General features: G+C 41.8%; 1 protein-coding gene across 1 annotated transcript in view; it reads left to right on the top strand.

Annotated features, from left to right (window-relative positions):
• lama1 (laminin, alpha 1) overlaps positions 1-16,544 on the top strand; it is a 221,825-nt gene that overhangs the window by 124,355 nt on the left and 80,926 nt on the right. Inside the window, exons 32-34 of the mRNA XM_048596187.1 lie at positions 4,906-5,004; positions 8,559-8,670; positions 13,308-13,470. Coding sequence (XP_048452144.1) covers positions 4,906-5,004; positions 8,559-8,670; positions 13,308-13,470 — 374 coding nt within the window. The remainder of the gene's footprint in view (positions 1-4,905; positions 5,005-8,558; positions 8,671-13,307; positions 13,471-16,544) is intronic.

Genomic DNA, 16,544 nt, shown 5'->3' with positions numbered 1-16,544 from the left:
ACACACACACACACCAACACACACACACACCAACACACACACACACCAACACACACACACACCAACACACACACACACCAACACACACACACACACACACACACACACACACAGCAACACACACACACACACACACACACAGCAACACACACACACACAGCCACAGCCACACAGCCACACACACACACACAGACCCACACACACACACACACCCAGACAGGCACTCTCACACGTGCAGATACAGACAGGCACAGACACACACACATCCACGCTGGGCATTGTACTCCATTGTACATGCAGTTTTTGGGTCTAGAGAACAAATGACCAGCAACTATCGGTGGAGATCCCACCTCTGGACAATGAACACTTCTTGAAGCATTAAACCAGTGTGGCAGAGCCAATGCCAGCAAAGATGTGGAATGGGAAACCATCTGAAAAATCCCGGCCCAGGTGAGAAATGTAAATGAAGACTTTAGTTTCGGGTTACCAACCACTGGCAGCTTGTAGGGCTTGCTTGCTGTCACCACCTGAACCTTAAAGAGAAGGCTTTTATCCTCGATAAGATGTGCGTCAATGCTTCCCAAGTGTTGTCCTGCTGTGACCCCATTTTGAGGCTGAAAATTGTGCCACTGCCCCCGGTGCTGAGTGAGCTGGGCATGGGGAGGGAGGGTGAGGTTGGTAGGAGGAGATGAAGATGTATGGGGTTGGGGAATTGGTGGCAGGGTGTTTAGCCGTTGCTGTGTCAGAGCTCACACCCCTCAACCCTGAAATTTCAACATGTGACCTCTCTTGGGGTCCCGACACTAACTTTGGGAAGCCCTAGTGGAGTTTATTGCATGATGATAAACCACTACAAGTTACGTTGGTAAAACAGACGTGGTCACAAAGACAGTAAGGAGACATGTGGGCATTGGTGTTCTTCCTTATGCCAACCTACAACTGCACAACATTATCAGATTGGGTGGAGCTAAACACAGTCGCCAACATTAACTCTTCCAGAACCATTACCTCATACAACAGCAAATGTAGAAAATCTGGGTGAGATACTGCCTAACACAGAAGTGCTGTAATTTTATTTTGTAACAAGCTGTTGATATCAGTGTCAATTTTGTCACAGTTGCTGCCACATTAAATGAAACATTTATGGCCAGAGTGACCCACTGATTGGTGATGGAGCGTGACATGCTTTATGTGTCAGAACATAATGTTGGCTGGAGGTGTACAAAACGGCTGCCATATAATGTCCAGCTTCATATGTTTACTGTAAAGGAACTGGTTTTCCACCATCTGTAATGAGCAGTGGACTGTCATCCAGGAGCCCTGACTATATTTAGGGTTGTCGGAGTGAAGGGAACCTTTATTAATAATCTAAAAGAAATATTAACGAGTCAATAAAACTAAAACCAGCAGCAGATTTTTGCTAATGATTGTAGACCAACACTTGTTATGGAAATGCAATATATCTGTAACCAATACAGGGTTCCTGGTTTCACTTAATGAAACGGTGACAATCAAGAATCTGAAACTGACAAACCTTTGTATGTTTCTGTAACTAGTTTATTCTCCAAGGTGGGATGTGGGTACCACTGGTAATTTATTGCGCATCCCTAATTTGCCTTGTACTGCGTGGCTTATAAAGGGCAGAGATGAGTAAGCCACATTGTTTTAGGTCTGGAGTCATATTTAGTCTGTATCAGGTACAAAGGGCAGATTTGCTTCTGTAAACTGATGGATTTGTAAACAACAATCAGTGGTCTAGCTTTCAGTTCCAAATTTCTTTAACTGGGTTTAAATCCTGCCAGTTACACAGTGGGATTTGAACCGATCTGAAACACTAGCCCGGTGACATTACCACTTTACCACCTTCATTCCCCACTTTTAGCAGCAACAGGACTGTGCATTACTGCTAAATCTCATCATTTATAAAGTGAACCTAGCTGCCTGTTTTAAGTCGGTTAATTCAGAGTGAAAGGATTTTCAGAAGATCTAGCAATAGTCAGAATTTCTACATATATATCAAAGTTTAGTGACTGAAACAAAACTCCATGTCGGAGATCTGAAATAAAACACAGAACAGGCTGCAGAAACTCAGCAAATCTGGAAGTTTCTGTTGGCAGGAGAACGGTTAACATTTTGAGTCCAAAGATTCTTTTTCACAGTTCCTCTTTGCACTCGAAGTGTTAACTCTTTCTTTCTCCTCCATCATTGCCGGATCTGCTGAGTTTCTCCTGCACTTTTAATTTTATTGTAAATTGCTATAAAACACGATCTGTGAAGAGAAAGGAATGAGAGAAAGAATGCAGTCTTTGCTCTGGAAAATGATCTCTCACAATGATCATGGAGAGTGAGTGGTAAATCCTACCAAATAGATCAGACCATATGTTGTCAGTCCGTGAGAGTTTGTGTAAAATGAAGACGGATGTTCTCTGGGACTAACAACAGGAGCAGCAATTTCCACTCGGAATAAATGTCTTAAATGCTGGAATCAGTTAATATGGAACAGCTGGAGTTCTTGTGTTCTAGGATGTTGAATACAAACAGCGTGAAGAGCTCTCAGCAGGAGATTGCTAATGAAGCCTCACCTTGCTTGAACTTTCAACTTTTTACCAACATAATTGAACGCAACTTGGCATAATGTTTTCACCTGCCAGGATTTTGTTTTGCCCCCACAGCCCCAATACTCCTCCTCACACGTGTTGATAATGTAAAGTAGGTGTGAACTTTGTTTCCGATGCTATTCGATGCACCTGACTTGAAAACCCTCACATACAATTGTTTAATTAGAATAATTGATTGCCGGTTAGGAGCACATGACTGGAAATCAGCTTGAACATTTCTGGAAACCCTTGCTGTTATTCTGCAATGCTGCTATCCTACAGAATCAGCTTTCCACAGTCACCGAAACGTGTGCTCCTTTTTAAACTTTTGTACAATCTGTGCGGTCATGGTGTTCCAGATGTTAGCTGTCTGAACAGAGGGGCAATAGTAACACAAGTTCTACAAGTTCACTGGGAGAATCCCAACTCTGAGTCAAAAGATTGCCTCACCATCCCCTACAAGGCACTAGTCAGGAGTCGGATGGAATACTCCCTTCTTGCCTGGATGGGTGCAGCCCCAACAACACTCAAGAAGTTTGGCACCATCCAGGACAAAGCAGCCTGTTTGGTGGCACATCCACAAGCATCCACTCCCTCCACTGCCAACACTCAGTAACAGCGCTATGTGCTATCAACAAGATGCACTGCAGTCACTCACCAATGCTACTTAAGCTGCGCCTTCCAAACACACAATCTTTGCCACCAAGAAGGACAAGGGCAGCAGATACATGGGAACACCACTGCCTGTAAGTTCTCCTCCAAACCATTTGTAATCCTCACTGGGAAATATATTGCCGTTCCTTCAGTGTCGCTGGGTCAAAATTCTGGAGCTCCCTTTCTAACAGCTTCTTGGGTCTACCTACAGCACATGGACTGCAGTGTTTCAAGAAGACAGCTCACTGCCCCTCTGTCAAGGGCAACCAGGGATGGGCAACAGCCCACAACACCCACGTCCTGCGAAATAATGAAGAAAATATTAGGAATTTGAGCACAGAAATTGAAGCTGCAAGCTAGTGCAGTTCTGAGAGACTGCTAAGTGCTTTGAAATACTGTATTTTGAATGAGATATTAAAATATGCCATTTTATGTCCTCGGGTGGTATTTGAAGCTTGCCATGACATTATTTTGTAAAATAACATCAATATTTATCCCTCAACTAACATTTCTGAAACATACCATCTGGTCATTAATGCAGTGCTGTTTGTTGGTGCTTGTTGTGTGGAAACAGGCTGGCCATATTTTCTCATAAAAACAGTGAATATATTTCAAAAGTACTTTGTTGGTTGTGAAACATGTTAAGACATATTGAGGTCATGAAAGGTGCCCACAGGTGCCATTGAAATACAAGTGTTCCTTTCTTACATACCTGAGCTTCAACAAGACAAAAAAGTATTGGCTTTTATTTCAAACGGAATGGTGAATGAAAATGGAGAAGTCTTGCTAAAGCTAGACAAGGCACACCTAGAATGCTGTGAACCATTTGGTTCCCTTATTTAAGGAAAGACTGGAGGCAGTCCAGAGATGGTTCACAAGGTTGATTCTGGGGAGTTGTGGGGATAAGGCAGCAAAGTGAAGTTGAGGGTTATCAGATCAGTGATCGCATTGAATGGTAGAGCAGGTACAATGGGCCAAATGGCTGCCTTCTGTTCCTGCATCTTGACATATTATATCCCCCATCATTTAGATCTTAAGCAGCAGAAACTCAGAGATGTTGACACAATTTTGTTTGTAAATCAGGTTAGCTTCCTTTTCAGCAATGTAACATTAATCTTGCAGAAATACAATGATCTGCATTTTTAAACTAATTGCTTTAAATCATCATCATGTTGCAAATTAAGTAATCGCATTTCTCCTTTTTCTAATTCTTTCGGAGGGGCGGAGGTGACTGTAGAATTCAAGGTCAATGTTTCCATGAGGTCTCCTTTGTTGTACACATCCTGTTGATTTCCATGTGATATGTGCCAGAGTGAACACACAGATATCAAAGTATATGTTAATCACGGTGAGATCAGCCAGCTCAGCAATTGATGGAGCTGGCATGAAACTTAAACAATTATTTACACCCATTAGATTGAAAATAGTGGGTTACATAACTAGTTTTAAAATTGTTAAGAAACTCCTTGATGTCCTTCATTTCCTTCTCCATCTTTCGATTAACTCTAGATCTGCAGGGAAAACAGAAACTAGTATTTGCATTCTACTCCTAAGACAGGCTAACTAAAATAAATGAGAAAAAGTAAGGTTTTATTCACTGGGTATGTCTCGGTGGCTTAGACAAAGATGACTTTATTTATTGCTTTTCTCACAGGTTACTCTGTCGACAGAAAGAAACACAAGTGCTCTCGTTGCAAAGGTAGAAGAACAGATGTCTGCTTTGATCTTGGGGATTAGCCACTTACAGAAGAAGGTAAATCAAAAGTAAAATAAATCCTTGTCTACTTCATAGTTAAAGTGGCATTGCTTAATTGGGCGAGTGATTTTCAGTCTCTGACCAGAGGTGGAAAAGGCCCAGGCAGTTTAGAGCTCTGTATAATAAATCCCTATTCAGAGATTACTCTTTTAACATTGTTTCACTTTAAAGCTGTGAATAAATTAGTGATTTGTTTGGTTTTCAGTTTAGACTTATTTGCTGCAGCCCTCCTGTTGCTGCTCTGTCCCACCTGTTCCAGAGCTGTGTAATAACATCTCAGAACAGGTTGATTAGAAACTATCTACGACTATATAAGGTTTTGGAGTAGATCTGTAGTTCGGGTTGTGGGTGTTGAGGTTGGTTGGCTCACTGACCACGCCCCGACACACTCATCACACTACCCTACATCAGGAACACGTCAGAACTCCCCACAAGACTTCTATGACCGCTGGGGATCAGAGTGGCACACAAGCCCACATCAACCCTACAACAAAAGCTCACCCGAACTAAAGACCCACTCCCCGCCATGGATAGGACCAGTGTCATCTACAAGATCCCCTGCAGGCACTGCGAGAAACACTACATCGGACAAACAGGAAGGAAACTAACAACAAGAGTACATGAACACCAACTGGTTACAAAAAGACACGACCAATACTCACTCATCTCAATCCACATGGACAAGGAGAACCACGACTTCAACCGGGACAACACCAAGATCCTGGGACAGGCTAGGCAGAGACAAGCACAAGAATTCCTGGAAGCATGGCACTCCACAAAGCAGGCTATACATAAACACATTGAACTCGACCCCATATACATTTCACTACGGAGGAAACCCGGAAGTGAGGCAATCCATCGCAACGGACCCCAGAGTTTAAAAGCCAGGCGGGAAAACACACCGACGTTTCATCAGAGGCTGCACTGAGGATGTTACCAAGCACTGTAACAAAACGTCTGCGGAACAACAAACCAGCGCGGCGAGCCAACCAACCTCAACACGACTATACTTTTGCTCCCATTCTACATTCCCTTTGGCATACTTGAAGTTCCTTTCCTGGCCTTGTGTCCCATGCCCTGTCCCAGGCTGCCATTTTAAACTTGCACTGAAGTCCTTAGCTCCCGCTAGTGGTAGCGATTTGTCAGTGCAGGTAGTTCTGCAACCTGATTGAGCACAGTTCATTAAAACATCATCAGGTGAGAGCAATATTGACATGTATTTTTCATTTAGGAATAGAGGGCTCTTGAAGTGCATTGGTAGCATCCCCACCTCTGAGCTAGCAGGCACAGGTACAACTCCTATCTGCTTCAGAAGTGTGTAATGATAACTCAGGTTGATTAGAAAGTATCTTTATTTAGGAATATGCACCATTCCAAGTTAGATTTTAAGTTTTTTTTGCAGAGCAAGATTCTGAAGCACTCAACTACATAAAGTTTATTTTATATTTAGTGACGTATTTTGTTTTCCACATTATGTCAGCTTAGAAAACTGTCCACATAAGGTACAGTATTTCAATCTGAACATTGTTTTCTCATGTAAGAAATGTCGAAAAGAATCTAACTCCAGTTGTATCACTGATTTCTATGGGAATGCATGATTCACTTAAAATCACACATTTCAAGCCTCTCTGTAACCGAAAGACCCAAGTGCACAACAGGTTCAACTCAAAAGGAAACGTACGAGAGTAGGACCCCCATAATTGCTGGGTACTAGAGGGTCAAATGAGGTAAAAGACAGGAATGTACGAAACAGGAAAAGAAGGGATCAAACCCTTATCAAGCCCCTTACTTTCCAACATAACATAACATCTTCCCAATGCATGACTGTTAATGCACTCTCGTTGGAGAGACATTAGCAAGGGGCGAAATTCCTGATGAAAAATTGAATCAAACTCTTAAAGCAATTCCTCCCCAGTCAATTAAGTAATCAAGTGAAGCCAGGAAACTGCTGTGATTGATATCCTTGGGGAAGCTTCCGCAACCGAAGAAACAGTGGCGTGTTACTCCAGTTTTCATCGTCAATGACTAGGAACAAAATATTGAACGTGTTGTCACTAGCTTATTGGACTGGTTCCAGGTTGGCAGCAAGATCTATGGCTTTCGACCATATTGTTTGGCAGACTGATGTGATTGCATTCAGCAATACTCCTTTGGGAGCAATAGCAACAGTTACTACAATTACCTCTTGGCAGGAAAGTTATTTTGTGTGGATAAGCAAGAGTAACTGCAGAAATATTTTGAGAAAAAAACTTTCAGAAGATGTGTGCTATGGCCATGAAAATCAGATTGTCTTTGAAAAAACTCAACTTGACATGCAGCACCATAGAAACATTGATAAGTTTAATACATAGATGGAGGCTATTTGGTCCATTGTGTCCATATCAGAAATGCTGTTTCTATTGCTGGCTATTCCACAGGCATCTGGGACACTATGCCCTACATCATTGCCTCAGTTTTTGTAGAGAATTAATGGAAAGCCTGTCTAGAGATAGTTCATGATCTTTCCAGAATTGAGCATGTTTGGAGGTAGACACTTGGACTGCTAAGTCAGTTTAGAGGCTGAGCTGTCTCTCTATTTCCAGACATTTCGCCCATTTGACCTGATCCCACCAGCAGTTCAGAAGACAAGGTTGTTTGAAGATAAGGGGAGATTGGTCACTCTCTATGGCAGTGCATGCTGTCTTCCACAGACCTATCAGCGACATAAGCAGGAACTGGAGCACACTGCTTTACGGGAAGGGTCACTTCTCACATAGAAACAGAACCGTACTGTAAACTCTAAGCAAGTTATGGCAGTATCTTTGGAGATAGGGTGGAATGTAGTTAATGTTTCTAAGCTGCAAATTACATTCTACAGACTTGCTGGTCAGCAGCCTGGTTATTAAAGGTACACAATCCGGTGGCAGATTCCAACAGTGTATTCACTTGTGCATACACATGAGGTTCTATACAAATGCACATTTGTTCTTTCATCCCCAAAGAACAGGTTCTTCCCTGCTGTTATCAGACCTTTGAACAGACCTCTCATATATTAAAGTTGATCTTTCTCTGCACCTTCTCTGTAGCTGTAATACTATATTCTGCATTTTGTTCTATTACCCTGATATATTATGTAAGGTACGATATTGCCTGGATAACAAGCAAAACAATACTTTTCACTGTGTCTCGGAACATGTGACAATAATCAAATCAAATCATATCAAATCCTTGTTTCTTTTTTCTGATTTGTTTCTCTGTCTTTGTAGCAAGTAATAAAAGCTGAGAAAGGATGTGTGGCGGTGTTCATTGAGTCAGCTTGTGCTAGCTCATGTGATCTATCCAGTCTCTGGGATATGTCCAGTCACTGCTGAACATTGTCTGGTGTTGGGCTGTGGTGCAGAGCCTCACCAACCTGCATGATGCTGGTGACAACACAGTGCAGCTGGCCCAGAGGTTACTACGAGGTGACCCCAATCCCCCTTTCTCACATCACCCTTGCCATACTGCTGATAAAAGCCAGGGGGAATATAGCTGAACCTCAGTGTAAATCAAGTTAAATATTTCTGTACCAGGTCGCTCTGGAGTTTGCTGGTGGACAGGATCTGAATGAAGCTGCTGGGAGAACACTAACCAGGGGTTTGGAGCTTGCAGCATTTGTAAATAAAACAACCAAGACAATAAATGGTACGTATATCACAATCACTGTATAAGTCTTGTCATTTGATGAGCACTAAGCCTGTATTTTCATCAAAACAGATTCATGAAACAAGTGACTGCTTTTGTTGAGTGTAGCAGTGATATCAGATGGTAAATTACCATCCGCTGGACAGTCACCTACAGAGCATTGTGAAAACTGCATTTTAAAATAGGCAAAAATCATCTCTCTCAGGTACTTTCAATTTAGCAATTCATTAAATAACGATTTAGAACCAGAACCATATCATGCAGTTTTTAAAGTGGGTTAATTATATCTTGTCAGAATCTTGCTGCCCTTTATTCTTATAATCAAAAAAAAACAATGAACTAAATAAAGACCAACATAAAAGTGACATTGTACAAAATACATTGAATCTCCCTTTTGTAGTGTAGACTTTGAAATATAGTATTTTAAAGCTGAAAGTAATTTTTTAATTGTTTGGTACATGCCATTGTGCATCCAGTTGTTTGTAAACCGTATTAAGATCCAACATGACTGATGTTCCAAAGGAATCATGGTATTTGCTTTGAGGAGCTTCTGGTCTATAGCTGGTTTCCGATTATGAAATATAAAGCAATGCTTTCTCTTGAGAAAGCGACAATGACCTTGCATTGTGAGGGATTCAGTGCAGCATCACAATTATTGAAGACTCTCTCAAGGACAGTTTACAGGTTTGGAGTAGCAGTAAGGCTGAAGTAATCTAACATTCAAGTGGATTAAAGACTTCCCTCCAACAGTGCAAGAAAATGCCCTCGAATATTGAGTATTAAGGAGATTTTTAAAAAAGATGTGTAATTTCCCTGTGAGCAGTGGACTGTGAATCAGTCACTTACTTTGAGCCAGTTACCAGATGTTGAGAGTAGCCCAAAGGTGGTTGTTCTTTTTATTCCTATTGTTTTGTGGCAGTGCCCTTGGCAATGCAGCAAGCTTTTCTCAAATGCCACTCTTCCAACTGGGAACAGGCTTGCTGCTTTACATTTTGCTAACTTCACAAACCGCCAAGCAAAGAGTATTCTGCATGATGATTTATGTTTGAAATGTAAGGACCTCTTAAGTTTCAGCTTTGTGAAGAAATATATGAAAAAGTGGTCATATAGCATGGATGCTGCCTGTATGTTTTGTGCATTTGCAATGAGGTCTGACCGGCCATTCAGATATGGGACCATGACCTGACCATTATAGAAAATAGTTTCTGTAGAGAAATAGAGAAACCCATCCAATGCAGTATTGTATTAACTAAAGAGTGGGAGGAAAGGAAAGGACACCAATATGGTTTACTTGAAAAAATGACTGTGCAACACAGAAATTAAAAATGTTGTTGTTATGGAGGGGTAGGTAAAGTTAATTTCTGCAATTTTTCAAACTGTGAAATGTCTGCTTCAGTTGCTCCAAAACACAGAACTTTGCCTTATTTAGCTGTGGGGCGGGGGGATTGACAGAAAGGGATGCTCTGAAAATCTGCCTTTCAAAATAGTTAACAAGCTAGAATTTCTGTAGACCACCATGTTTTCCTGTTCTTTCAAGAACCTTGTCAGATTCAAGAGGCATTGGGTGTATACAATGAATGAGTCATACTTATTTCAGCACTAGTGAAGTATTGTTTGCGAGATATGACTTTAATATATCCAAAAGCTGCTCCTCTGTCACAAGCTAATGTTAACCTCCAGATTTTATCTAGCTGCCATCAGGCTTTGTCAGAGCTGTTAAACAATGCTGAAATAATGGGCTGTAATTTGCTGCGGCTAATAGAATCTGCCACAGATTAGACTTGCCCATGCACATGAAGATTCATAATTTGTGGTACGCTGTTGACTGAGCAGTAGCTAATGTTAGGACAGCCAGCTCATGATGCAGGATCAGCTGCTGCTTGTGTTGAAGGTTATGCCACTATCTTCTTCAACTCTAGGAAACTACTGTCGCTGTAGTTTAGTAGGGGAAATTCACATCTTGGCCTAACTAGAAGAGACTCGTGAAGTTAACAAAATACAGTTTACTCCATGTTAGCAATAGTTACAAGTTACATTGATAACGATAGACATTGTTACAGGCACTACAAGAAGGACTAGACATTAGATCTCACTGCTTGGCAATCTTAAGGGCGGCATGATGGCACAGTGGTTAGCACTTTTGCTTCACAGCGCCAGGGACCTGGCTTCAATTCCCATCCTCGGGTGACTGTCTGTGTGAAGTTTGCACATCCTCCACATGTCTGTGTGGATTTCCTCTGGGTGCCCCAGTTTCCTCCCACAGTCCAAAGACGTGCAGGATGGGTGGATTGGCCATGCTAAATTACCCATAGTGTCCAGTGATGTACAAGCTAAGTGGATTAGCCAAGGGAAATGCAGGGATATGGTGAGGGGATTGATCTGGTTGAGATGCACTTCAGAGGGTCACTGTGGAGCCATAGAGATATACAGCATGGAAACAGACCCTTTGGTCCAACTTGTCCATGCCAACCAGATATCATAAATAAATCTAGTCCCATTTGGCCCATATCCCTCTAAACTCTTCCTATTTATATACCCATTCAGATGCCTTTTAAATGTTGTAATTGTACCAGGCTCCACCACTTCCTCTGGCAGCTCATTCCATACAAGCACAACCATCTGTATGAAAAAAAGTTTCCCCTTAGATCCCTTTTAAATCTTTCCCCTCTCACTTAAACCTATGCCTCTAGTTTTGGACTTCCCCACCCTGGGGAAAAGACCTTGTCTATTTACCCTATCCATGCTCCTCATGATTTTATAAATCTCTATAAGGTCACCCCTCAGTCTCCGATGCTCCAGGGAAAATAGCCCCAGCCTATTAATCTTTCCCAATAGCTCAAACCCTCCAACCCTGGCAACATTCTTGTAAGCCTTTTCTGAACCCTTTCAAGTTTCACAACGTCCTTCCTATGGCAGGGAGACCAGAACTGCACACAGTATTCCAAAAGTGACCTAACCAATGTCCTGTACAGCTGTAACATGACCTCCCAAACCCTATACTCAATGCACTGACCAATAAAGACAAGCACACCAAATGCCCTCTTCACTATCCTGTCTACCTGCGACTTCACTTTCAAGGAACTATGAACCTGCACTCCAAGGTCTCTGTGTTCAGCAGCACTCCCCAGGACCTTACTAGTAGGTGTATAAGTCCTGACTTGGTTTTCTTTTCCAAAATGCAGCACCTCACATTTACCTAAACTCTATCTGCCACTCCTCGGCCCATTGGCCCATCTGATCAAGATCCTGTTGCACTCTGAGGTAACCTTCTTTGCTGTCCATTACACCTCCAGTTTCGGTGCATCTGCAAACTTACTAACCATGCCTCCTTAGAGGTTTCAGAGTGGGTTAGAGGGTGAAACAGGTGGAAGACTGACCACTCCAGTTTGGGTTTGGTTAACATCAAAGAGAGCACCTGTGGGCGGGGGTGGGGAGAGCAGGGGTTTAAAGGCATTGCATTCTCAGAAAGCAAGACATACACAAAGTGTGCCTATTGAACTGAAGATTCAAGTGAGGCATCACTGAGGTGTGTGAGATATCTGTGCTTTCTTTTAGGAATGCCATGGCAAAATAACAAAAGGGCACAGGATCATGGTTGCAAAGGGCAAGCTTAGTAGACAGAAGCCAAACAAAAATGTATCGATGGGCTGAATGGCCTGCTTCCATGCTGTAGGGGTTGTATGATTCGGTAATTAAGTTGCTCTGCCCACAATTCCATATGGCAAGATTATCGTAGGTGGTAGTTTTGGCACTCTTCGTTATTAACCCTTTCAGACACATATACAACAGCAGCAGTGAAAATAAAACAGGTAATTAAACATTGAGCGAACAGGGCAAACAACTGAATCAGAAACAAAAGCAAAGCACTGCAGATTCTGGAAATCTGAAATAAAAACTGAAAGTGTGAGGGAAACTCAGCAGGACAGGCAGAGTCTGTGGAGAGAGAAACAAAACTAACATTTTGAATCCAATATGAGTGTTCTCCTGAACCACTCCTGCTTTGAAGAAAGGACATATTGCCTGGACACCAATATTCATATTCCCTGGCAAAGCAACAACTGAACTCAGAAAGACTTCCTTAACAGTTTCCTATGTTTAACTAGCCTTAAATGGAAAGGTCTTCTTAATTCTAGTTAAACTTTTGTGGCAGAATGAGACATTGCACATTAGATGCTATAACATTGCATTGGTATAAAGCACCGTATCATTCCGTTAACTGTGAGCAATGCCATGGGAGATCCAGAAGTTAGAAACATGTCTAATGTATGTAGATATTGCCCTCTTTCTTTGAATTTTTAAAAATAAAAGAACAAAAGAACTATCGTCTAGGGAGGAGAGGTAAGTTCTAATCTGTAGTTCTAAAGCAACAAGCCAGTTTTCAAATTACAAAGTTCCTTCACCCAGCCCGAACGAAAATGAATGACCGACTAGTCACCCACCAGATAAACAACTGGGTGTGCGATATATATCGATGGAATGCCTAGCTTTAATCAGCGCCAATACTACTCCACACTTAGATCTTTGTTCTCGCCTTGCCAACCATTGTGGACTGTGTTCAGTTGATAGATTGTTGCTGGTCGTTGGATTTATATTGTTCCACTTATCTTCACTAACTTGTCCTAACTTGTTCTTGTTAGCTCTTGTTGACATGGCAAGTCACCTGAATGAGACACTGGGAACTGACCTGAATCTCTCAGACACCAAACTGCAGCAACTCCAGCGCGAGATCCTGAATATGCTGGAATCCATGCAGAATAGAGTGTTTAATCAATCGAAAGGAATTTCAGAATCTGAACTAAAGTGAGTCCTGGTGTATGCTTGTGTAAAGAGCAAGAGCTGCTACATTGCGTAAGACTGCTATTTCAACACAGTTTGCAAATGTTAAAACATTCTGCTGAACAACTGTGACCATTGTGCTTGATATTTGATTAAAATATTTGGGTTGGGAAATAAATGTCCTGGAGTTACAGAATTATCACAGCAATAAAGGAGGCTATTCATCCCATCATCTTTGTACCAGCTCTCCAAAAGAATGTCTCACTGAGTGCCATTCTCCTGTCTTCTCCCTGTAATACTGCACTTTCCTTTTAAAATTAGGGAAGGATTGGGCCAAATGTTGGCAAATGGGACTCCATTAATTTAGGATATCTGGTCGGCATGGATGGGTTGGACTGAAGGGTACATCTGCTGTATATATCTATGACTCTATGCATTTAATTCCCTTTGAATGCCTCAGTTGCTTCTATCTCAGGCAGTGCATTCCAGATCCTAACCACTCATTGTGTGAAAAAGATTTTCCTCCTACCACATTTTTGGTTATTTTACTAATTACTTTAAACCTGGCCCTCATATTCTCGATCCTGTCAGACCTCTTATAATTTTGAATATTTCAATTAGATTTCCTCTCAGCCTTCTCTTCAGGGAGAACCATTCCACCTTCCCCAGTCTACCCCTTCATTCTCATCCTTGGAATTATTCTCATAAACCTCTTCCATGTTCTCTCCCTGTCACATCCTTACTAAAGTGTGGCACCCAGACCTGGATGGAGAAATCTGTAAGGTCATCAGAAATAGGAACAAGAGGAGGCCATTCAGCCCCTCAGACCTGCACCACTATTTAAGGTTTTAGAGGGGACAGGACCAATGCAGAGACTGTGACAAACATTACATCGGACAAACAGGAAGGAAATTAACCACAAAGGCACACGAACATCAATTGGCAACAAAAAGACATGACCAATACTCCCTCATCTCTATCCACATGGATAAGGAGAACCACCAATTCGATTGGGACAACACCAATTGGGACAGGCGAAGCAGAGACAGGCATGGGAATTCCTAGAAGCCTGGTTCTCCACGAAGAAAGCCATCAATAAACACATAGAGCTCGACCCCGTATACATTCCACTGCGAAGGAAAACTGGAAGTGAGGTAATCCAGCTCAAAGGACACCAGAGTTTAAATAACAGGCGGGAAAACACAACAGTGCTTCATCGGAGGCTGCACTGATGATGTTACCCAGCAGGGTAATGAAACATCTGCGAAACAAGAAACCAGCTCAGCGAGCCAACCAACCACAACAACCACTGCTCCACTATTGTACAAAATAATGGTTGATCAGCCCCAGGCCTCAACTTCTCACTCATGCCTGCTCCCCATAACCCTCAACTCCTCATATTTCAAAAAACTATCTGCCTTCTCTAAGTACCATCAGTGATCTAGCCTCCATCGCTGTCTGGGATAGAGAGTTCCAGGCATTCTGTACATGCTAAGAGGAGAAATTCCTTCTCACCTCGGTTTTAAATTGAGTGTCCCCTCATTCTGTAACTATGTGCCCTAGTTTGAAATCCGCACCTCCCTTCCCCGACTAATAGAAAGATCTTCTCAACATCTAAACTGTCAAGCCCCTTTAGAAACTCACCTTTCATTTTTCTAAACTCTCATGAGTAAAGGCTTAACCTGTTTAGCCGTTCTTGATAAATCAACCGCTTCATCCTAGAAATCAGCCTTTTGAAAACTATTTAGAATGGGCTCCAATGCCAGTGCAATCTTTTGTGAAATACAGAGACCAAAATTGTACATAGTACTTCTGGTGTGGTCTTACTAAACACCTTGTGCAATTTTAACAGGAGTTCCCTATTCCAGCCCACCAGCAATAAAGGCCAAAATTACTAGATGTGCCAGCGTGCTAACATTTTTTTGTTTCATGCACAAGAATATTCAGATGCCCTTGTCCTGTGCTTTTCTTAGAGTGTTCTAAATAATAAGCTGCCTTTGATTCTTCCTACCAAAGTGGATGGCCACACATTTTCTAGATTAAACTCCCTCTGCCAAATTATTGCCTACTGACGCAACCTATCTATATTGCCTTGCAGATTCCTAATGTTCTCATCACAGTATGTTCTCATCACAGTATGTTCTCCCACTTATTTTTGTAATGTTAGTAAATTTGGATATGTACACAGTCCCCCTTCTCCAAGTCATTAATGTAGACAGTAAATTATTGATTCCTTAGGACTGATTTTTATGGCTCTCTACTAGCTACATCTTTCCAACCTGAAAAGGATGTATTCATCCCAATTTTCTGTCTTCTATGTGTTAACCAGTCCTCGGCCTGTGTTATTAATATACCTCCAATACTTAGAACTCCTATCTTATGCAGTAAGCTTTGATGTGGCACCTTGTTGAATGCCTTCTGGAAATCCAAATACACTATATCAGTTGGTTCCCCTTTATCAGCACTGCTTATTATATCCTCAAAGAACTCTAGCAAAATTTTGTCGAACATGGATTTCCTTTTCACAAAACCAAAACCTTTCACAAACCCCTGTTGCTTCTGTTTGATTGTCTTTAGCTTTACTAAATGACCTGCTATTTCTTCCTTAATAATGGATGCTAGTGTTAATCCCAAGGACAGATGTGAGGCTAACTGGCCTATAGTTTCCTGTTTTCTGTCTCCCACCCTTCTTGGGTGTGTCACCCTGACGGTTTTCTAAACCACAGAAACATACCAGAACCTAGTGAGAAATTGAGCTGAGGCCAAACTAGTGTCTTGTACAAGCGCAGCCCTAACCTCCTTGCTCTTATACTCTATGCTGCCATTAGTAAAGTCTAGGATAAAGTTTACTTTATTAATTGCTTTCTCAATCTGTGCTGTCACCATTAATGAGTTATGCAGAGGTAAACCAGGTCTCTCTGCTCCTGCATCCCCGTTTAATTTTATTGTCTCTCCATGTTCCTCCAACCAAATGTAGCACCTCTCACTTTTCCACATGGAATCTCATCTCGCACCTATCCACCTACTCTAATAACTTGTTAATGTCCTTTTGCAGTTCAACTCTATCCTAACAATTTTTTTGTAAACTCAACAGTTTG

This window comes from Rhincodon typus, chromosome 4 (assembly GCF_021869965.1).
Source record: "Rhincodon typus isolate 14 chromosome 4, sRhiTyp1.1, whole genome shotgun sequence".
NCBI classification, from domain to species: Eukaryota; Metazoa; Chordata; class Chondrichthyes; order Orectolobiformes; family Rhincodontidae; genus Rhincodon; species Rhincodon typus.
This window is presented reverse-complemented; position numbering and strand designations above follow the sequence as displayed.